The sequence below is a fragment of the Macaca mulatta genome, chromosome 8, assembly GCF_049350105.2.
Source record: "Macaca mulatta isolate MMU2019108-1 chromosome 8, T2T-MMU8v2.0, whole genome shotgun sequence".
Taxonomy (NCBI): domain Eukaryota; kingdom Metazoa; phylum Chordata; class Mammalia; order Primates; family Cercopithecidae; genus Macaca; species Macaca mulatta.
In genome coordinates this window covers 61,233,192-61,257,931 of record NC_133413.1, presented here as the reverse complement: position 1 = coordinate 61,257,931, position 24,740 = coordinate 61,233,192, and the positions used below count along the sequence as shown (strand labels likewise).

The window sequence follows — 24,740 nt, the reverse complement described above, 5'->3', positions numbered from 1 at the left end:
GTTGAGAAGTGATAAAATATGCACTATAGAACAGAATATGTAATATATTTACATATAGTGCTAATGGATCTAAGATACCTGTTGACTTATTAAAACTTATTTGTTTTTGACAGTCAAAAACAATGTTTAATTCAAAATATTCCTTGGGCATCTATATGAAATGATAAATATATAATTTTTATTGAATTTTAAAATAAAATTAAATATTTCCCATACACAAAACCTGGAAGTAAAGATGAAGAAAGAACAACACAACAAATCCCGGCATTTTTACTACTGGAGTTCACTATAACAGAATCATTGAAGACCGCCAATGGCGAAAGCAATGTATGTGGTAAAACTGTTTCAATCAAAGGGCTGATTAAAAAATTAATTAAATAATATAAAAGAAAAATACATTCTGCAGAAGAATCATTTGCCTATGAGCTACTATCTATAACAGATAAATTTTATTTGAAGGAATGCATGGAAACAGGTAAGCATTACAGAATCTTGGATTCAATGCAATCACATTCAATTATACAATGTGGGCCAGGTGCAGTGGCTCATGCCTGTAATCCCAGCACAATGGGAGGCCGAGGTGGGAGGATCACTTGAGGTCAGGAGTTCAAAACCAGCCTGGCCAACATGGCAAAAACTCTGTCTCTACTAAAAATGCAAAAATTAGCTGGGTGTGGTGGCAGGTGCCTGTAGTCCCAGCTACTCGGGAGCTTGAGGCAGGAGAATTGCTTGAACCCAGGAGGTGGAGGTTGCAGTGAGCTGAGATCGCACCACTGCACTCCAGCCTGGGTGAGAGAACAAGACTCCACCTCAAAAAAAAAAAAAATTATATATATATACACACACACACACACACATAAAATATGATCATAAATAATGATTAATCCATGTGCAATTGAAGATGAAATGTTGAAATTTTATCAAGCAGAATTTTTCGTGTGAAGAGAATGAGGCATAAAATAAGTAATCCATTTGTTACTGACACTGAATCATTTGATTGCTGAACACAAGCATAGATTATAAGTAATTTGAAAATACTTCATTTAGTGTGTGTGAAGCATTCTGAGAGTCTGCTGCTCTTTCAGTGAAACATCATCTTTGTTATTTATTAAAATGGGCATTCACTATGCTGGGCCCTTTCCTACATTATCTCTGATCATTGCAAGAGCTGTCCAATACCTAGTTATTACAATTTCCCAGATGATACAATAAAGGAAGCACCATGCATGTTCACCATACTTCACAGCTAAGAAGTAGAAATCAAACCTAAGTCTGTCATTTTCCACAGTTTATATTTCTTCTTTTATTCTGACCTACCTTTTTAATGATTTCCCTAACTGAACATCAGACTCATTTACTGAACATGATTAGAAATAAACTCTTATTGCTAATGCCTGACTTCTTTCTTAAAATAGAGGAGAGACTCAGAGTACCATTTAGAACAAGACACTAAACCCAGGAAAACAATTTATTCATAGCATGCTCTGAGTCATCACTTCTTCTTATAATAATACTGCTATTTTAAGCATTTGTCCCCCCCATATGTGAAAAGTTTCCCATAAGCTATTCATTTGAGTAAGACCCATTGTTAAAATTGGCTCAAAGTTTGAAAATGCCAGTAACCTAGAGAATGTCGGTGGGAAGGGAAGAGGAAACAAAGCTTGCCCTAACTTTTTATTTTTGACACTTATAATACAGATACAAAGCTGGCTGCTAGTTCCATCAGAAAACAGGGCTACAAAGCTGGCTGCAACTAAGGGACTCAGGTTAACGAATAACTTCACTTTCAAACGACATCAAGTGTTCCTTAGATACAGACCATTCAAAAACTGTAATTCATTAATAATGTACAAATGGAAAGTAAAGTTGTATTAATGCTAATGAAAGGCTTATATGTTGAACAATAAAGGTTAAAAATCCCCAGCACATTCTTTATTCATTTCCTTACTAACTCACTGTTTTCAGGTCCAATTATTCATGCCCTAGAGAAAAGTTTATCTTTAAAGAAATTGAAGCAACTTTCACATATGAAGGTAAAACTAAACACTATGTTAACTATTTTATGTGCAATAAAAGTAGCTTTTTACCACAGAGGTAAAAAGCAAAAACATGTGAAAGAACAATTTATGTAGTTTAAAACTTATTATATAGAACATGTTAAAAATTACAACAATAATGCTTTGAAGGTAGTATCTATTTATACTCTTCTCACAACACAAATCACCTGGTATTTGATATTTGACTCATGAGTGTCCAGTGATAACCGCAAACATACTTTTTACCCTTTGCAAATTGTCTTGATGAACCTTCTGGTTAAGCAATTGATCAAACTGTCCCACCAAGTCCTATTTCCATTTGGCATTATCCCTCTTGAGTCTGTAACAAGGCCCTCATAATGTTTAGACTTCTCTCCATACTGCATGAAAGTACCTACCCTATTCTAGATCTGTCCTTTTCATTAGACTGTAGACTTCTTGAGGGGAGGGACTGCATCTGTTTTTAAACTCCTAGTATCTAGCAATAGTCATGTGGCATGATTGATGCATAATAAGAATATGTTCAATAAATAAATTGACAAGCCCTATTTGGAACATACTGTGGTAATCCAAATGAGAAGAGGTTAACCAAGTTAGTAATATTGAAAATGGAAAAGAGGGAGCATTTTCTAGATTTGTTTAGAGAAAGTTATTAAAAGGCTAAATGGCAAGGGTAAGGATAAGGTAAGAGGATAGAACTAAATTTGGATTTATTTAGATAGATGAGATGGGAATACAAAGGTGTGAGACTAAAATGGACAGCAAGTTCAGTGTTGAACACACTTTTGAAATGTCGTTATTATGGAGTCTTAGGGATCATGCATGTTTGAGCTGGACATAATAGAAGAGGAATGCATTATCATTAGGCCAGTTGGCTAAATTAAAGATTGAACAAAATTGTCTAATCAAGCTCAGAACTTCTCCCTCAAACGTATTTCATCTAAATTTATTCCCTTCAAATTAAATCCACATATCAAAATATATATTTCATCAAATATATTAAACCATTCGGAGGAGTATAGAGGTTTTCACTTTCAGAATTTATTTGAAATCTATTAAGGAAAAAGATTAATCTTTTTCTATTAAAATGTTTCTAAAGCTCAAATCTTACAGATTAATTTTATAATAACTTAATGCTATCAATCTGGTAAGTTGATGCATTACAATATTTCTTTTAATCATAGCCATGCAAAATTTTTCAAAAGAATGCCCCAAATTCATGTGGTAAAGAAAGCACCAGCATATTTCCATATACTACTGGTCACGGTATGCTATTTGTTATTCTTAACCTTCAGATTTTATTTTCAGAAAGTTGACATGCCATCTGTCTGATGAAAATAGGCAAAAATCTTTGTTTTGTTGGGACAGCTTTCTTGGATTCTAAGAGCATGTTAGGCTGTTCCTCCTGCTATAACAAAATACCCAGGACTGAATAATGTAGAAATAATAGAAATGTATTTCTTACAGTTCTGAAGACTGGAAGTCCAAGATCAAGGTGCTGGCAGATTTGGTTTCTGGAGAAAAGTCATTCTCTGCTTTGAAAATAGTGCTTGTTGCTGCCTTCTCCCGTGGCAGAAGGAGGAAGGGCAAAAGGGACTAGGACACCACTTCAACTTCTTTTATAAGGGCACTAATTCCATTCACGAGGACAGAACCTCATGACTTAATTAGGCCCCAAGATGGCTTTCCTCCTAATGCTGTCACATGAGGTATTAGATTCTAATGTATGAATTTTGAGGGAACACATTCACTCAAATCATGGCAAAGGGCTTTGTTTTTTGGTTTTTGTTTTACTTGTTGTTATTGCTGCTTTTTTCTGCAAACATGATAAAATTCGGTCACACTAATAATTTGTATTATTAATTCTGTGTAGGAATAAACTCTTCTAGCTATTTCTTTTTAACATATGAACACACAGTTTCCAGTTCAAAGGATAGTAAGCATTCTAAAGAGAAAAACAAATGAGTATCCTGAGAGAACTACATCTAGGTAAATATATTCTGCAATCTAAGAAACAACCACTATCTCCATTCTCCACAAGGTCGTCTGTAGGCTGGCCCACTGACAGAGATTAAGCACTTTATAAAATAACTGCCAAATTAATAAATAAGTATCTATATAGTTTTATTTTTGAGGCAACACTATTCTTCACATTTACTCATATGACTTCTAAAATTTAATTATTAACTTGATTGATGCAAATTCTATGGACTGGGCTGATCTGACCTCCCATTTGATAGTAGCCTCAACCACATGACATGGTTTGACTGACAGTAGGATTTTGCAGTTATTCCCAATACAGAGACTAAAATAGAATTGCACATTAAGGCTTTCTCTCTTCTGCCTTTGCCATTTACAAGAAAAGGACATGCCTGGGCTAACCTCCTCATTCTTACAGAAGAATAAGGAACAATCAGAGGATGCTTGAGCGAACCATCCAAATTACAGCCGAACAAATTAGCCTGCCCAGGTCAATCTTCTGAATCCCACAGAAGCACTAGAAACAAATGTTTACTTTCATAAGGCAGTGATGCATGGTCATTATGTGTTACATGGCAAACTTGGGCCACTGCTGATGTAAGTGCCAACTCTTCAACATGAAGTCCAAAGCTCCTCAGATTTGGTATCTGACTATTTTACTTTTGTGTGCCCTTCCCACTCCTTAATTTTCCACCTCCTCTCTCAGTGTTCTCTCAAGTCTCAGGGATTTCACACTTGCCTTTCAATCTTCCTTCACCGTGTGCCTATTTAGCCACCCAGGACCTACAAATTCTCAAGTGAAATGTACTTTTTTTCCAGCTATTGCTAATGGCCCCTTAATCTAGTTTGTAGCTTCCAGGTTATCCCGAACTCCCTTTGCTAAGAACTATTTAAACATACGACTACTCGTTCAACATCAATCTTCACTGGGCTAAGAGGACAAAGACCTCCAAAAGCACAGACCCTAAGGACTGGAATGTAACAGACAATAACTCTGCTGACTGGTTGATCAAAACTTCTAGAAAATACAGTGCCCCTTTGACATCTTGAGGATGGTAGCACAGTAGCAAAGGGTCTCTGGTACACATGTACTGCACTGGGTTGGACTATCCCACAGTGTGTGAGGGGCAGAAATGTCCATCTCCTTCTAAGCGTTCATCATGCAACTCTCACTGTGCAACACACTTCACACATATTTTCTTATTTACACTTTACCATAACCCTGTGAGAAAAGTGTTATTCACATATCCATTTTAGAGATGAAGAAAATGAGGCTCATGGTGTCTGTGTGATTTGCAGAAGCAACTCCCTGGTTTGCTTTGAGGAATTTGAAACAGAAAGAAAAAGCATGATAAAATTCTAGTTACAGATGAAAGGACATGTTGTGGTTGAAACAAGATCTGTTGAAATATGGGCTAGCTGGAAATAATGCTCAAATGTTTCAGAATCTCTATCTTATGTTTTACAATTTATTATTTTTAACATGCTATCTCATTTAATTTTCAAATAATGCTGTAAGGAAAAGCAAAGCTATATCATTCCCATTCAATTCATGCAGGTTTGAAGGATAATTCTTTGAGTTACAAAACTTTTATGGAAATCAAAAATGATAATTTAAGCAAAGGTAAACTAAAATATAATGAGAAAAGTTTGAAGTCAGTTATTCTTAATAATAATAATATTAATCCAGAAAAATATAAAATATATCAGAAGCCACAGAAAGAAAGAATAAAAAATTAAAAGATTTAAAGAAGAGGAAAACAAGATATAAAATGTAAGGGTATGAAAAGTATATATTAGCCAAAGACCTTTTGACTCTTTCTTGATTTTATTTTTTCTATATTTGAATTATAAACATAGCAGTGAATTATGTGTTAATTTTCACAGTGCTGTATAATGTCCTTGTATATCAAGAAATGAGTAAGAGCCGGGCGCCGTGGCTCATGCCTGTAATCCCAGCATTTTGGGAGGCCAAGGTAGGCGGATCACGAGGTCAGGAGATTGAGACCAACTTGGCTAACAAGGTGAAACCTCGTCTCTACTAAAAATGAAAAAAAAAAAAAAAAATTAGCTGGGCATGGTGGCGGGCGCCTGTAGTCCCAGCTACTCAGGAGGCTGAGGCAGGGGAATGGTGTGAACCCGGGAGGAGGAGCTTGCAGTGAGCCGAGATTGCGCCACTGCACTCCAGCCTGGGCCACAAAGCGAGACTCCCTCTCAAAAAAAAAAAGGCAGGAAATTTTATTTTTTATATTAAGCCTCACTAATATATTGCATGGAAACTTGGGTTAATTTTTTGAATGTCATTCAAATTTGAATGTTTAATTTTTTAAAAAATATTTACTTTAGGGCTATCTTTGAAATACTTGAAGATTAGAAAGCAATTACCTGATAGATAGTTTCCCTAAATGTCTGAGGTTTTTTTTGCAATAAATACAATGTTCTTCATTCTCCTAAAATCAAAGAAGAAATAATTTATCTGAAGATCATAAAAATCACATCAAACAGCTCTCTGTCTGTATTGCTGAGCTGTAACACAATTAGAACGAAAAAATAAATATATAATTTTAAAATGCTAAGATTTATGTGAGTACTGTCAGAACTATATTATAATGTGTAGAGTGAAGATTTCTACTTACATAGGAGACATTTCAAGAAAGAATTCATTTTGATGTTTTCAATTTTTTTTTTTACATTTTTAGTAACTGTCTGATGTGAAATAATTGAAAGACTATGGAATAATATAAAATTTAAGAAATAAAGGGTTCATTCTATGTTGAGAAGTTTAAGTGATGGAATTCATATTGTGATCATATAAATGCTTTATATAAAAAGTCTAAAGATGTATAATAAAGTGTGTATGTGTGTGCACATGTGTGTACATGAGGGTCATACACCTTTGGGACAAACAGTAGCTCAGAGCTCCTTCAGTTTATCAAAGCCATGTCAAATATTTTTAAAAATAAAAAGGGCCATATTAATTTCAATTCAAACTTTACCTTCAAACATTCTAGAAATCAGTGTTGATTTAAAGGACTAAGTGGATTAGACAGATTAAGGTATTTCATGAATTTCAAATGTTAATGTGTTAACTGTGAATTTAATTGTAAATCAAAATTATTTTGGAAAATAATCAAGTCCTCTAATTTTGTAGAAAAAATATGAAAAACCAGAATGAAGTGATTTCAGCTAAGATCATCTTGATTGTCTGTCTCTTACTGCTCAGAATGTAAGTTTGCAAAATGAAGGTCACTATACATGTGAGTGGGTTTTAACAAACATTTTCCATAACAATGCTTTTAATGCACATTCAGTTAAGGCTAATAATGGACATAAAGAGGAAAGAAACCATAAAATCCTTTTATAATAGTGTACAGTAGCTTATAATCTGTGATAGAGCTCATTCTTAAGACTGTGTCCTTTTACTTCATCTTTATTATCTTCATAGATCTGTTAGCCAATCTTGATTTTCAAAAAGTGTTTTTAACAACCTAAGTATCAGTACTGGCTTTTAAATAAATTGAAGTAAAGAAGCCTTTATAAGTATTACACCACAGCCATTCTCAATTTCAACTATTAAAATATTAAATAATGATAAAAACAAGCAGACTATAACAATTAGGGGGACCTAGTATTCTAGAGACAAGCAATGATATGAGTAATGCTGTCCTTTACCCATGTTTAAGAGTCAAATTTATGGTGCTCTAATAATCACAATGGATATTTACATAGTATGAATATGAATATTATTTGTGCTACAGTTACATCCCATGGAGCCCTGTGACTCCTGAGCTGCAGCAGGAGGAGTAAATGCTATGTCTCAGGTGTGGGATTCCAATGCCTTCATTCTTATTTTTACTACTAACACTCAGGTGTTATTTATTGGATGTCCATATTTATTATAGAAAGAATAACTTTCAAACTTTTTTAGAATCATGGAATTTTGTAAAGCAAAAACAAAAACATAAAAGGGAGGTGCCCATAACAAATATCTCCCTTTTATAGTTTTGTTGTTGTTGCTGTTTTTAGTTTTGGTTTTTACAAAATTCCATGATTCTAAAAAAGTTTGAAAGTTATTCTATAATAAGTCATTGAGGGGAAACATAAATGCCCATTAACTCAGTATTGCCTCCACCTGCTTGCTGCAAGCTGTACCTCAGCTAGAATGTTCTTTCCACTGTGTAAACAAGATTGTGGTGGAGCGCGTGCTGGACCTTGATCATGTGGCCCAATCTATTTCTCCAGTTTTCCTCTCCCCACGTACCTCCTGGAACCTTAACTTTGAGTTGTACTGTGTCTCTTTGTTCTAAAGTTACACTCTGATAATTTTCTTCCCTCAATTGATAGTGTTATTCTTTGACTTTGTCATCCATGAATGTATTTGTTTTTTCCTCAGTGATAGAGTGGTAAATGCCCAGTAGAGGATAGATTTCAAAAATCTGGAATCTGATTCTGTGAAGAAAGTCAATGGTAGCTTGATGGGAATAGCACTGAATCTATAAATTATTTTGTACCTTATGGCCAAAATATTGATTCTTAATATTCATGAACGTGGATTTTTTTTTTTCATTTGTTTGCATCCTCTCTTATTTCCATGAGCAGTGATTTGCAGTTCTCCTTGAAGAGGTCAAATTTCATATGGAACCAAAAAAGAGCCTATATAGCCAAGACAATCCTAACCCAAAAGAACAAAGCTGGAGGCATCACACTACCTGATTTCAAACTATACTACTAGGCTACAGTAATCAAAACAGCATGGTTACTGGTACCAAAACAGATATATAGACCAGTGGAACAGAACAGAGGAATCAGAAATAAAACCACACATCTACAGCCATTTGATCTTCGACAAATCTGACAAAAACAAGCAATAGGAAAGGATTCCCTTTTTGTTTGTTTGTTTGTTTTTGAGATGGAGTCTCACACTGTCACTCAGGGTGGAGTGCAGTGGTGTGATCTCCACTCATGGCAACGTCTGCCTCCTGGGTTCAAGCAACTCTCCTGCCTCAGTCTCCCAAGTAGCTGGAATTACAGGTGCCTGCCACCACGTCCAGAAAATTTTTTGTATTTTTAGTAGAGACAAGGTTTCATTATGTTGGCCAGGCTGGTCTTAAACCCGTGACCTCATGACCTGCCCACCTTGGCCTCCCAAAGTGCCGGAATTACAGGTGTTAGCCACCACACCCAGCCAGGATTCCCTATTTAATAAATGGTTTTGGGAAAACTGGCTAGCCATATGCATGAAACTGAAGCTGGACCCCTTCATTATACCTCATACAAAAATTAACTGAAGATGGATTAAAGACTTAAATGCATGACTTAAAACCATAAAAACCATAGAAGAAAACCTAAGCAATTCCATTCAGGTCATAGGCATGGGCAAAGACTTCATGACTAAAACACCAAAAGCCATTACAACAAAAGCCAAGATTGACAAATGGGATCTCATTAAACTAAAGAGCTTCTGCACAGCAAAAGAAACTATCATCAGAGTGAACAGGCAACCTACAGAACGGGAGAAAATTTTGTAACATATCCATCTGACAAAGATCTAATATCCAGAATCTACAAGGAACTTAAATAAACTCACAAGAAAAAAACAACCCCATCAAAAAGTGGATGAAGGATATGAACAGACACTTCTCAAAAGAAGAAATTTATGTAGCCAACAAATATATGAAAAAAAGCTCATCACCACTGGTCATCAGAGAAACACAAATCAAAACCACAATGCGATACTATCTCACACCAGTTAGAGTGGCAATCATTAAAACGTCAGGAAACAACAGATACCAGTGAGGATGTGGAAAAATAGGAACACTTTTACACTGTTGGTGGGGAGTGTAAATTAGTTCAACCATTGTGCAAGACAGTGTGGTGATTCCTCAAGGATATAGAACCAGAAATACGATTTGACCCAGCAATCCCATTACTGAGTGTATACTCAAAGGATTATAAATTGAGTACATACCCAAAGGATTATAAATTCTCCTATGAAGACACGTGCACACACATGTTTATTGAGGCACTATTTATAATAGCAAAGACTTGGAACCAACCCAAATGCCCATCAATTATAGACTGGATAAAGAAAATGTGGCATATATGCACCATGGAGTACTATGCAGCCATAAAAAAGGGATGAGTTCACGCCCTTTGCAGGGACATGGATGAAGCTGGTAACTATCATTCTCAGCAAACTAACACAGGAACAGAAAACCAAACACCACATGTTCTTGCTCATAAGCGGGAGTTGAACAATGAGAACACATAGACACAGGGAGGGGAACATCACACACTGGGGCCTGTTTGGGGGTAGGGGCATGGAGAGGGATAACATTAGGTCAAATATCTAATGCCGGCAGGGGTTAAAACCTAGATGACAGGTTGATGGGTACAGCAAACCACCATGGCACAAGTATACCTATGTAACAAACATGCATGTCTTGCACATGTATCCCAGAACGTAATGTATAATTTAAAAAATTAAAAATAAAAAAAGAATCGAAAAACACATTTGGAATCTGGATTTTTGCCCAGATGGTCTTAATTTCAGTCAAACATTATTTCAGTAGTTTTCTATTCTCAAACACACATCTGATCATTTCTTTCCTTTGTCTCAAACCCTAAATGTATTCCCCTGTTCTTAGAATCACTTCCAATTTCTTAATTGGATCTTTTTTAAAATCTGGCTCTTAGATACCCATAAACATGATCTCTCATCCCCCTCTTCCCTCAAATTCCATGTCCTTCCTCACTTACAGATATCTGTCTGGGCAGTTTCATCCTGCTTGTCTCAACTTTAAGGAAACGTCTTTGACTGATGTGTATGCTCTCCCATGTCTCACAAGAGACAGCAGGCATTCGATGAAGATTTATTCATAAATTAAATGAGTGTTTTGTAGATGCCACTGCTGAGATTTCTATTTAACTAGGAACTCTATCACTAGATATAATTAATTAATGCACATATACATATTTAAAAGAATATAATGGCAACAAGGCTATGCTTTTAGCTATGTAAATTAAGTATGGCTAACATTATTCTTTGACATAATAATAATAATACCCTTCTCTAACAGTGAAAAGGCTACATTTTAATAAGGATGAGAATGACAAAGAACAAGCTGAGCTGTATAGTAATGAATTTGGGAGGAAATCACTCAGCAACAGTAAGGGAACTGAAGAATGTATCACCTCCTTATACCCTGCTAATGTAAATGTAAGCATAGGGAGCAGAATGCTATTTAATATGTCTTATGCTCTGGCAAATCAAGGGTAATCTTTTACTCTGGGAACTTCCAAGCACAGGTGGTAAGTAATGAGAATTAGCTTGACATTTTCAGACATCCCTCTACATCCACACATTTAGCATACCAGTGTAATCTAAAATCATGCGGACTCTCATTCCCTGAAATAAGAGATGCAGCAATTCTTTCCTTCATTGATATATTAACAATACACTATCTGCTTTATATGGAGCTCACTTAATGACCCAGAATAGAGTCCACCCTTTCCCTGGAATCTCTTCTTTATTACAAGACCTTTGGTTTGCTTCTGTAGTAACTTCAAGGTTGGAAGTTACAAGAAGAAGTGCAGAAGGACAAAGCATATTCAGCTAAAGGGTAAACTCTCCTGAATCCAAACATTTAAAAACTGTTGAACATATAGTCTTAGAGATATTTTTCACTTTCATATTACTTAGCAAAAATAGACAGAAAATAACTAGATATTATTTATTTTAATAAAACATTGGACAAAGCATGTTTTGATTTGTATGTAACAATTATCTTTTTTTGTCATATTTAAAAATAACTTCCAGGCTCATTTGATGAAGGGGTGCAAGTTTCTTGCAGTAAGCCCAGTTCAGTGGTTTGTCCAGGAATCTCCATTTTTGCGTGTCCTCCTCTTTATGTCTGACGTAACTATTAATAGTTCCTACTTTCATTCTCCAAGTATCCTAATCTGTGATGGATACTACAATCTCCTTGATTAATGTGTAGATTCCTTTTAGCCTTTCCCAATTCTCAGATTGCCTTGAAGTTAAATGCTTCCAATGATAGAATCAGAAAATAGAACAGTGACTACTATTCCTGAAGGCCTCTGGTGTTTTCCTGAGTATCAAGCTTGGACTGATTAAATTCTCATTGCCTATTAAACTGTTTTCCCTGGATGGCATCATAATCATTCACTTAGACTCTCCTGACTACTCACTCATTCCCAGAACACCCAGCAGAAGTAGACAGTCATGTCAGATAGGACATTGGTGTCATGATTTTCTCCTTTATTATACAGAGTCAACAGGACACTGACATAGGTTAGTATTATGCTAGCCTTAAAATAAACTCAGAATAGATTCACATACTCCGAAATATATTCATGTGAATTTTATTTTTCTCATTCGCTAATGTAAGATTCTTGCAGATTCATGTAACAGAGTTTGGTGACAATTCTGGCAATAACATTTTCTTTTTAAAATCAGACTTTGACTTTTCTAGTTAGTGTAATTTGCTTCTAAATTTATTTATAAAATTAACTTATTACTCATTTAACTGATTATTTAATTCAATTAATTTATCAAATTAATTTAATACTCAGGAGCCTATCTTGATTTGATGAGCATTTTAATAAAAAAATTAGTAATAGGAATAGTTTATGGCAGTCTCATTTGAGAGTTTTCAAGAGTCATTGGCATTTAAAATTCCTTATTCACAAAGTATTCTTTTGTCATGATGCAAAGGCAATGCATTAGATGGCCAAATCTGACCAGCAAATGTGTGCTGTTTAATTTTACCATATTAAAATAAAAATAACTATTAACCATCTTTAAGTAATGTGAGATTTTGCAGGAGAATGCCAACTGCTGGGTCATGAAGATTCACAAGGTGAATGACCGCAAGGCTGAATCCTACCTGGATCCCACCATTAGACGTTCATCTTTCCCGAATCAAGCACCCCCAGTGCCTCCTACAGTCCATCTTTCCTACACGTTTGTACCACTGTTTTATTTTGTTGGCATTTGCTTTAGAAAATCCCACACAAGACTTAATTTCTAGATAAAATATGTATGTTCTGGTAAAGAATTATTCATGAATTCTTAAAATTAGTGAGAAGGAACAAATCAATTTATACCCAAGCCATACTTTGATGAAGGAGGAAGTGGAATGGATCTAAGGAACTGAGATCCTCAATGAGAGGGAAGAGAAAGTCTTCCATGGGGACAACGGTCCCAAGTCACAAACTGGAGTAGTGCCTAGAAAGAGATTACCAGTTGAATGGGGGTCAGTTGACCTTTAAGATCACTTCCAATTAAAAATAATGATAATAATGTGCAATGCTTTGGCTTTGTCATTTGTCATTCCATCATAATCAAAATTGGATTTTTTTTAGGTATGACTGGCTGAGTAGGCACCCTCTCTCATTCAATGTGCATCACTCCCAGAGATATATACTTTGGGAAAAGAGCACCTCATAGTGCATAATCCTTATTAAGTCAAGTGTTTATAAAAGTCCTACTCCCTGGCTAGACTCTAAACTTTAAATTTTCACCATTCAATAATTTTAACATGTCAGCTATATATATATATATTTTAAAAAAACAACATGTTTTCCTTCTTTTTGTCTTGCAGAAGTTGATGCAGGTAAAGTATAAAGAAACATGTTTTTTTTTTTTTTTTAATTGCTTTTTGGGGAAGAAAATGTCCCTTCAATTATAAAGTCATATCTTTAAAAAACAGGAAAATGATTGATAGATAGACACCTACATAGATAGACTTATAAAGAAATATTTACTTTCACATAGTTACAGTTTTGTGGTACTACGTTTGTTTTATTAAAAATTCAAACTTTTTTTCAGATTGAAGCATAATTTATCTTCCATTAACGAAAACGAGGATCTTAAATCTGACATATGATTACAATTAAAATGCTGAAAGGAGTTATGAGGCATTTAAATCATCCTTGAATTAGAATGTTTGCAGCATATTTCTCAGAGTTGACCTTAACACATTACCTTTGTTGCAGCATCAAAGCAGATAAATCCTGTGCTGAAGTCAATTGTGAGTCCCATTAGATGACTTTCTAGCACACATGCATAGGTCTTGCACTAGGTAGAACAGAAAGTATTGTTACTTTTCATGTTATTGATGCAATATTAATATTAAGAACTATGTGACAGCTTCTGCAGTAAGTACTTCATACAATATCTAATTTAATATTAACAATAATTGGATAAAGAAGGGAGGATTATCAACATTTTAATGTTAACGAAACAGAAGCTGAGAGTGTTGGGTTTTATTTTTAACTTGCCAAGGTGTATGCCTGGCCAAGTTTCCAATCCTGCTCCCTCTAGTTTTGTCTTTACATTGTGCTACACTGTTGGTTTTTGCTGTATTGACAATAAAGGTTGTATATAAAAAGTTTTAGGTGTAGGCAAGTTTATGTTAAGTCATTATTTACTGTAGCCAACCATTTTCATTAAACAGAAAGATAACTATTGTTAAATAGCACTGTCTTGAATTCTCAGGATATCAATGTTATGGATATTATTAAACCACATTCTCATGCACACAAATACAAATTTAGTAACCAAGCCAAAAGAGTAGATCTTGATCTTAAGAGTCTTTCTCTGTTCTTCAATGTTGCACAAGATATTCCTACAGATACGTACCACTTTCCAATTTATTTATTTAGAACTACAGACAATTTTTAAAAATCAACAAGTAATTACTTTCACAGTGAGGTCAGATAATATTATAATTTTTCTTTTTTCTTTTTTTTTTTTAAATAGAGTCTTGCTCTGTCACCCAGGCTAGAGTATAGTGGCACAATGTCAGCTCACTGTAATCTCTGCCTCTTGGGTTCAAGCAATTCTCTTGCTTCAGCTTCCAAGTAGCTGGAACTAGAGTCATCTGCCACTGTGTCTGGCAAATTTTTGTATTTTTAGTAGAGATGGGGTTTCACCATCTTGGCCAGGCTGGTCTCAAACACCTGACCTCATGATCCACCCACCTCAGCCTCCCAAAGTGCTGGGATTACAGGCGTGAGCCCCTGTGCCCAGCCTAATTTTTCATATTAAATATGGATACCGAAATATAAAGAAAACAGGATATAAATCAAATATGAAATAAAAACTTGAGGTTTATATATGCCACGATATATTGTTACATCTACAGCCAGTTTTATTTGCATTTAATTTTAAATCATGGTGGGATATTCCAATCATGAAAAATATCTGTGATTCATGTACAAGACGAGAGAGAAGTAGAGACAGAGACAAAGAGAGAGAAGAAAAAAAGGAAGAGAAGTTTATCTGAAGTAAATTTTTAATACCTATCCTTACATTGTATTTTTTTTTTACAATACCGTATGTAAAACTGCACTAATTGAATCCCATTCTGAATGTAATCATAACTAGATACATCAAGTTGCCTTCACCAAAAATTACATTCTTGTGTTTAAGCCTTATTAGCATAGAAAAATTATAATGATGCAAAATTATTATTGGAGTTACATTTTTTTAAAAAAAGCAGACTAAAGAACATACTTAATGGGCCTCAAAAGCCCATTTTGGGGAGTAATTATATTTGTTTAATACATAGCATTGTGCATGCTTACATCCACCCATTAGCACTTTATTAAAACTATTATCAACATTAAGGAATGTTTAAGGCTATAAAATTTTCTCCTAATTTAGACATAATGGTTTGCTAATTTCAAGGACTGTCATTTAAACAAGAAAATGTCAGGTGAAAATAAATTCGGTGCAGCATATTAAAATTTTTCTATTAAGTTCAGCATTACAAATTAAATTAGATTTTTCTCAATAATCATTAAATTGAAACAAATAGATGCGCTATAAATTGAGACTCATTGAAGTCTCAATTTATATATAGCCTCAAGTTCTATCATTTATAATATTAATAGCATATCATGAGTATAGTTAACATATGTTTAATATTGAAATATTTAATTTGTTGTTTAATTTGTTTCCTTAAAAACAAATTATACAGAGAAAAATCAATAAATAAATTATCCTTTTTAAGGAAGTTTAAATGAGAAACACTTCGAAAGTCAATTCATTACTTTTTTTTCTGCTTGTTTTACAACAGAACTTATGTTCCTTCTTTATTTAATTCCTTACCAACTTTAATGGAAGTGATAAATTAAGAATATAGAAGAAAAACATGTAAGGTTCTTCACGTAAATATATTCACATCTTGAATTTGAAAGTAACACTACAAAGGTGTTCAGTCATTGATTTCTCATATAGTAAACAAAAAAAGTTATAAAATCTGTAGAACAACTAAAAGCTAAGAAGACATTAAATATTTTACCTTTCACTTCTGACATGTATCTTACACTGGCATTGTGAATGGGCAAGGAGATAGTCCATTGTATTTCAGTGAATATCAGTTTACAGAACACAACGCCCAGATTCAAAGATTTTATCTCTATTTAATTTATAAATATCAGGAGACTTAAAATAAAATACTAAATTGGAACCAAAATGTTAAAATTACCATGTAGTTGTTTCCAAGCAAAGTGGACTGTTGTAGAGAAATAATAATTTTGAAAACCTGAAAGTATAAATTTGAATAACAAAACTGTCAACTTGCATTCCATTAAATTATATTTTAATGCTTTAAATGGTCTTGGACCTTGACTTGGAATAAAAATCATATTTAATATATTTTTGTTTCCATTTTTGATATAATATATATTTTTTTGAATTGAGGTTCTATGAGCTAATTGTGGAAACCATTTTTTTAGCTATTTAAGACTTTTTAGATGCATGAAGATAAAAGCAGAGTTATTGAAAAGAATCAGCTGAACAATTAAAAAAACTATAATTGGAATTTTCTTTCTGTCCTCTTCCTCTGATTGTAATGACATACTGGTACAACTTGATGTGTTGACTACAGAGGTTTGTGGTCAGAAAACAGAAATCAGTTCAACATGTTCAAAATATATGTATCCAACAATCCTATTTTAAGCAAACTTTCCAGAATAGTCAATGCTAGATAATTAAGTGTCCATGTGTGTATTTAGGTCCTTGCTCTATGGATCCATTTGCATGTGGCAAGAGCATGATAACCTTTCAGTTTGTCCACAGGTCTGTTTGAAGTCAGCCACAGAACCAACTTTGGGAGGCTGTTTCATTCAATGTTCTTGTGAAGACAGAGGCTGCGGGCTCTATAAAGTTTGATCTAGTGTATAACTTCACAGTTAAGAAACAAAGTTCAATAAATATCTGTTGACTACTCATGATGTGCAAAATGCACTAGACCATGGTTGGCACATGACTAAGATAATTCCAAACAATCTATAATTTAGTGCAGGGAATAACAAGCACATGTCACTGAAATACAAAACAGACTGAGTGTGAGCAACCCTTAAAGAAAAGACAAATAAATGGAAGAATCTTATAGATGCTGCTATAAATAAGTAGAAAATATGGTATAAATTTTATCACTAAACTATGCTATTTTAAAATCTATTTCCTATAATTGTATTTCCAATCAGATGTATCAGTTTTATGATTTTTGTTCTTATATGTTTTAATGATTTTAAGTAAAAATGTAATTGCTTTTCACGAATAGTATGAATGAAATTGATTAGTTTGCATTTTCTTTTCTGTAAAAAAAAAAAAAAACAGACAAGTATGTTATATCGTGTTCAAAAGTGAGAAGAAGAGTTGTTTGAACAGGATAATTGTAGGAGGAGTATTGGCAAGCATTAGGCATGGTGGGCTGGAAATCAGGAACATGTTCCTGGATGATATGACCTTTGATAAAAAGTTTCAAAACCTCTATAAGGCTTTGAAGGACGGAGGCAAAGGGAAGGTTTTCTAGAAGAAAGAGCATTGTGAGTAAATGATGCCAAGAGATTGGAAATTAGGAGGTCATATTTGGAGAACAGGAAGTGACCATGTCAACAATTAATTAAATTAGAGTATTTTCTATATTAGATTTAAGTCAGAGTAATGTCTAATTAAAATTAGAAATATATTTTTGATTAGTAGTAGGAAATAGCCTGGAAAGATCAAGTTGTGGAAAAATTAAAATTTTATTCAGAGCTGTATTACTAGTCACTAAATAAAAATGACTAATTATGGAATGTATTTGAGGTCAAGACTCCTGGAACTGTATTTTTACACTACTTTGGAATGATATTAGAATTCTAGGGAAGTGGACATACATCTGAGCGAGCCACACATCCTGCGGTCCCACAGACTCTCACCTGTATCCGTTCTACTTCTAGAAAGGTTGCTGTCTGGAACGCTCTTTCCCACTGGGCGAGGTCACTTTCCAGCTCTACTGAGAAGTACAGGTCCTCCCCAGACTCAGACTGCACGGTGAAGCAGTGTTTCCGTCGGTCCAGCAGGTCACTGTCCTGGTGAAAACCTGGAGTTACACAGGCTGGCACACATCACTTCACATTGCTAACCTGGCCATTCCTGACTGGAGCAAGGTGTGGAAGCCACAGTAAAAAGATGTGAATTCACCATGTCTTCATTACAAATTATTCCAGAACTCCGGGCTTCAAAGCCAATAACTAACACATGACTTCTCTGTCTTTACACTGAAGCATGTCCGTAAAATAGAAGTTTGGGTTTCTGGCTTCAACTCTTACCAACAATATAACCACTAAAGCATTTAACATACAAGACTTGGTTTATTACTGTTCAAAGGGGTGAGACACTAACTCTTCCCTTCCTTACATAAATGTTATGATGTTGAAATTAAATAATGCTTGTGAACATGTTTGTAAATTTTAAGGAACTTTATAAGCAAACTGAAATATTCTTCTCCATGAGAAATGAAAAAGAAAATGAGTCTAATTTGTCTACAGCACTAATATTATTTTAAAAAAAACACATTATTTACCTTACTTGTGTAACTGTATTTCATTGTATCAAAAAGATGACTTTGATACGAACAATTTCTTGGTCTTACAAGGAATTTTCAACTAAAGTATTCACAAATTTACATGTATTCCAATTTAAGAGATTTTAACATAAGAAAAAAAAGTGAAGCAAATAATTTATGAAATAGAGTAACTCAATGCAACATGTCAGATATAGCATTTTAAATACAGTCATGTGCCGCATAAGGACGATTCGGTTAATGATAAACTGTATATTCAACAGTGATCCTATAAGGTTATAATGGAGCTGAAAAATTCCTATTCTCTAGCAATGTCATAGCCGTTGTAGTGTCATAGAGCAATGCATTACTCATGTGTTTGTGGTCATGCTGGTGTAAACAAACCTGCTGTGCTGACAGCTATATAAGTGTGGCACATATGATTATGATATATGCTACATAATAATCATGATAAGAAAGACTATGCTACTGGTTTATGTATTTACTGTATTATAGTTTTATTGAATTTTTTAGTGTACTCCTTCTATTTATTAAAAAAAATAGTTAACTATAAAACAGGCTCCGGCAGTTCCTTCAGAAGGTATCCAGATGGCAGCATCATTACCATCAGAGATGACAGCTGCATGCATGTTATTGCCCCTGAAGATCTTACAGTGGGACAAGATGTGATGGTGGAAGACAGTGATATTGGACATCCTGACTCTGTGTAGAACAAGGCTCATGTGTGTTTTTCTGTCTTATTTTTTTAAAAAAATTTTAAAAAGTCAAAAATGAAAAATACATTTTTAAATTTAAAAGTAGAAAAAAAAGTAGAGAATAAGGATATAGAATAATTTTGTACAGCTGCATAACATGTTTGTGTTTTAAGCTAAGCACTTTTACAAAAAAGTCCAAAGTTGAAAAAATTAAGTTTGTAAAGTAAAATATATTACAGTAAGCTAAGGTTAATTTATTATTGAAGAAAAAAATTATTTTTTATAAATGTAGTATAGCCTAAGTGTTCAGTGTTTATAAACTCTATAGTGCTGTACAGTAACAGCCTAGGGCTTCACATTCACTCACCACTCACTCACTGACTCACCCACAGCAACTTCCATCCTGCAAGCTCCATTCATGGTAAGTGTCCTGTACCTGTGTATCATGTTTTTAAAATCTTTTAGACTGTACTTTTACTTTACTTTTTCTATGTGTAGATGTGTTTAAACAACTACTTACCATTGTGTTACTTTTGCCTACAGTATTCAGTATATTCATATGCTATACAGCTATGCAACCTAGGAGCAATGGGCTGTACTGTATAACCTAGCTATGCAGTAGGTTATGATGTCTCAGGTTGTGTAAGCAAATTCTGTGGTGTTCGCACAACAGTGGAACCATCTAACTGAGAGGCATTTCCTAAAATATATCTCGATCATTAAAGGACTCACGACTCTATATATGCTGTATATATGCAGTGTACTGAAAACTGTCAAAGGGTTAATCACTGATATCTGTAATCATTTCTCCTAAGGAGGGATGTAAGTGTATCATTATTAAACACCCAAAATACTAGATGGAATTCTCTGCTTTGGCAAGTGTTTAAAATATAATAGCTATTTTCTTTGTTTCCCATTTGCAGTCTTATAATCTCTGGAAGAGAGCTAATGGAAGGCAGTTACTTTCAGGGTTGTAGAATTTAGCTCCGACCCTTGTTGCCAGTAGATGCTCAGAAAGCTAAAATGATGATAAATGGTGTGCTTATTGATTTTCCTACTCTGTCTGAAAGGAGAAAAAAATGAAAACATAATATTTTTGTGAGTACAATCGAATGATAAATTATAAATACTTTTTAGCAGTTTTGGGGTTATAATGTCTATGGAGGCAACAAAGAGAGATAATAACCACACAAGTAAATATGTTAGTACAAATTATTGTAAGCGCCATTATAAAAAAAATAAGAGGCCGGGGGCGGTGGCTCACACATCTGTAATCCCAGCACTTTGGAAGGCTGAGTCAGGCAGTTAACCTGAGGTCAGGAGTTCCAGATCAGCCTGTCCAATATCGTGAAACCCCATCTCTACTAAAAATACAAAAATTAGCCAGATGTGGTGGCGCATGCCTGTAATTCCAGCTATGCAGGAAGCTGAGGCAGGAGAATCACTTGAACCTGGACAGGGAGGTTACAGTGAGCCAAGACTGTGCCACTACACTTCAGCATGGGCAACAAAAGGGAAACTCCATCTCAAAAATGGAAGAAGAAGAAGGAGAAGAAGAAGGAGGAGGAGGAGGAGGAGGAGGAGGAGGAGGAGAAGAAGAAGAAGAAGAAGAAGAAGAAGAAGAAGAAGAAGAAGAAGAAGAAGAAGAAGAAGAAGAAGAAGAAGAAGAAGAGGAGGAGGAGGAGGAGGAGGAGGAGGAGGAGGAGGAGGAAGAGGAAGAGGAAGAGGAAGAAGAAGAAGGAGGAGGAGGAGGAGGAGGAGAAGCAGCTGCGCAGGAAGAGGTAGAGGAAGAAGAAGGTATTACATCACAATACATTGAAAAGCCAGAGGAATGTTCTCTAGGAAATAAATTTTAAATAGTGACTTAAAATGAGTAGAAGATTAAAGATAAAGTATAGAAAAGGGTGTTCTTTCCAGAGAGTGGATGGGGCTGGTTGGGACCAAGTGAGGCACTTCAGAAATTCAAAAAAAAAAAAGTGGCAGAAACATTGAGAGCTAAAGCTAGGAAAAGACATGGGATGATTGGTCTGGTTATAAATGTTGGACTTGAACACAGTATAATGACAAGCTACTATAGCAAAAATTTTAGTATGCCCTCTCTTTATACTGCAGATATTTCAACATCTACATTAGCTTTTTAAATTGATAAATTGGCACAGAAACTGTAACTCAACATTGCAGTTTCCAGAAACTTTGCCAATTTTATGGTTTATTAAATTGGCCTCAATCTACATTATAATAAAAATGTTATCTAATGTCATTATTAGTCAGAAAAATTTGGTATTTTTTCCTTTTCATAAATCACATGTAGCAATAGGATCTTAAAATGGCCTTCATGTAAGATTTTCTATTCTCTTGGCAAAACTTTTCTCCTTTACTCTTTTAAAACTCAATTTAAGATCTTCTGTTGTATTACCCAAGTGGTGACTCTCTCTCAGACAAAGGATCCTCTAATCAACTCTGCAAATACAGTTTCAGCATATCTGAAAACTTCTTGCAATTTCCTATTGTTATTTATAAGATACTTCTCATGAACTGACTCATACCACAAATTGCATCTGAGCACCCAGGTCTCATTTTAGTGAGGGAGAGAAATATGTTAAAATAATGAGCATATGACAGCATAACATGCTAAGGAAGCAGAATAAGGAGCCATAGATCATCTTGAGGTAAAGTAGGAGGGAGAAAGTTGTATTGTAGGGAGAGACTGTAGTACTATCAAGGACTTAAAGACAAATGCAAGAGCAATGTGATGCAAGCCCTTAAAAGACCAGATGATCCTGCTAAGAAATTCACAGAATGCACCTGCCAGGAAAAGATATTGGAGAGTTTCAAGTGAGAAGGAGGCAGCATAGACTGTAACTTTTAGATGGCTAAGAGTGGATGAGTGGGAAGAGTAGAAAGTTCAGAAAAAGCAGAAGATCCTTTATCAGAAATTCAGTGAAAAGTGACTATAGCTCAATCATTTTAAAGGTCTACTTTCAAAGTCATCATGTAAAATCATTGACACTAGATTTCTCTTACTAGAGTTTCTACTTTTGCTGCCTATAACATTTCAAAAGATTGTGTTCCTTTATGGTTGCAGTCATTATCAAGTTATATGCAAGTAATAATAAATATATATATATATATGTGTGTGTGTGTGTGTGTGTGTGTGTGTATGTATGTATCTGAAAAACTAAATAACATATTCTTAGAGGCTGGCATTGACTAGAAGTATTAGTATAATAAGGAGTATTTACACATGGTTATTCACATAGGTATAAGTAAGAATGTATATATTCCTCTTTCTCACCCTCATTCTCTCACTCACACGCATGCAGGAGCTGTCAGAAGGTGATAAGAATAAAAGCTCTAGCTTCAAAATTCTGTCTGGATTTGAATCTCCTCTCTTTTATTTATTAATAGGTAATCTTTGGCAAGTTCATTACCATATAATAGCTTCCTTCACTCATCACTAAAGCGGAAATAATTAATTGATCTGATGATTAAATAAGATACTATATTTAATTATTTGCTTAGTCTCTAATACTTGGAAGTACTTAATTAATGTTGGGTATTTCTGTTATCAGTGTTGATTCAATAAAATAAATATAGATAAATATTTGTATCATTTCCTAACTTGCCCTCTATGGCTTGCTCTCTGCATGCATTTCTCTTTTGTCAAAGTGTGACTTATACCCGAGTAGAAACAATAGCCTCCAGAATACTTTTTTGACAATTGGAAAGTATCATTTAATAATGATAATGATAATAATAATAGCTAAACACAACAAGAACACATTTTTTGCATTTTTCTCAATTTTCTCACTTCTCCAGAAGTATCTTCTATTTTGTTAGATTTGTTCCAAGTCCCCTGAACACTTTCTATAGACCGATAACCATATGCTGTCCTTCATTGGAGACCTCTGAGATGTATAAAGCAGTATTACAAAGAAACAACAGGTTGTTTTTTTTTTTCAAGACAGCTGACTAGATGCTTTTCCAGGGTACTTCGTCCACTTAGAAGAGTAACAATGATATGTAGACAATCACACTTTGCACATATGAAAGTAAAATCAAATATTGGGACCCCGAACTCACTATACCAAAGGTCTAAGCTTAGGTAGTGAGTCATGAAAAAACTCCCTTCCTTTCATTCCCAAAAAGCTGTAATTTCATGTTTACTTTACTTTACATAAAATGTAGCTTTTCTGCACATGAATAAGATCCTCACAAGAATGTGACCTCTTATTTCTTTGCCTACCCAGACTTTTGTTCTTTCTTCTTCCTCCTGCTTGCTTTTTCCTGTTAAATATTGAAGTTCCCAGAACCCTTTTTAAAAAAAGCACAGGGTCCAGATCTCCTTGTGATTTGTGTTTCTTTTTCCCAGTCATGTTCTCAACCTTGGCAAAATAAACCTCTAATTGATTAAGATCCACCTCAGTCACTTTTTTTGTTTACAAACGTATTATCCAAGAGAGAACACAGGAGTTTAACAGAAACACATGAAGAAACTCCAGAATCTGACCAGAAAAAGAAGAGCAGTCAGCCTGTGTGGCTGGGACTGGCTGAAAATGAGAAGACAGTAAATTCCCAATATGGGAGAGGGTTAGTGAGTATCTCTCTGTGGTCCACTTTCCCACTATAGATTCATGTAATTCAGGCCACAGTAGAGCACCATGACTTTTCTAAGCCCTAGATCTACCTTGGGGAGTGGCTGGGAGACCGTAAGAAGTACCTGCTCTGGGACCTGGGAACCTACAACAGAACACCATTCTTGATCCTAGCTCTTTGCAAGCTGTGCACAGTCCTGAAAACTAGCAGCAGTGGCAGACTTTGGCATTAAATACACTCTAACTGTATCCTGGGGATCTGGTTCTCAAGCAGGGAAGAGGTTCCCACAGCTGGAACTGATAATCAAGTACGGCATGGGCTCCAGCCATTGGCATGTTGGAACCAGGCTCATCCTATCTTTCACTTCACCCCTTCCCCTGCCAGACCAGGAGGGGATTTGCTTGGGAGGTATGGTGTTGGGCTGAGCAGTGACTCCTAAGGCCTGGGGCAGCTTGTGTTGACAACTAGAAGCAAACTACACTAACTAAGTGAATATCCAAACCTACTGGCATAGTTGAGAGGGTGGTGGGCCCCACCAAAACTGGGGC

At 34.9% G+C, this 24,740-nt stretch overlaps 1 protein-coding gene across 1 annotated transcript in view; it reads right to left on the bottom strand.

Moving 5' to 3' along the window:
- SNTG1 (syntrophin gamma 1) overlaps positions 1-24,740 on the bottom strand; it is an 879,206-nt gene that overhangs the window by 80,914 nt on the left and 773,552 nt on the right. The window contains exons 16-17 of the mRNA XM_028852663.2: positions 18,255-18,407; positions 14,026-14,118 (exon numbers count right to left, since the gene is read on the bottom strand). Of these exons, the coding sequence (XP_028708496.1) occupies positions 14,026-14,118; positions 18,255-18,407 (246 nt within the window). The remainder of the gene's footprint in view (positions 1-14,025; positions 14,119-18,254; positions 18,408-24,740) is intronic.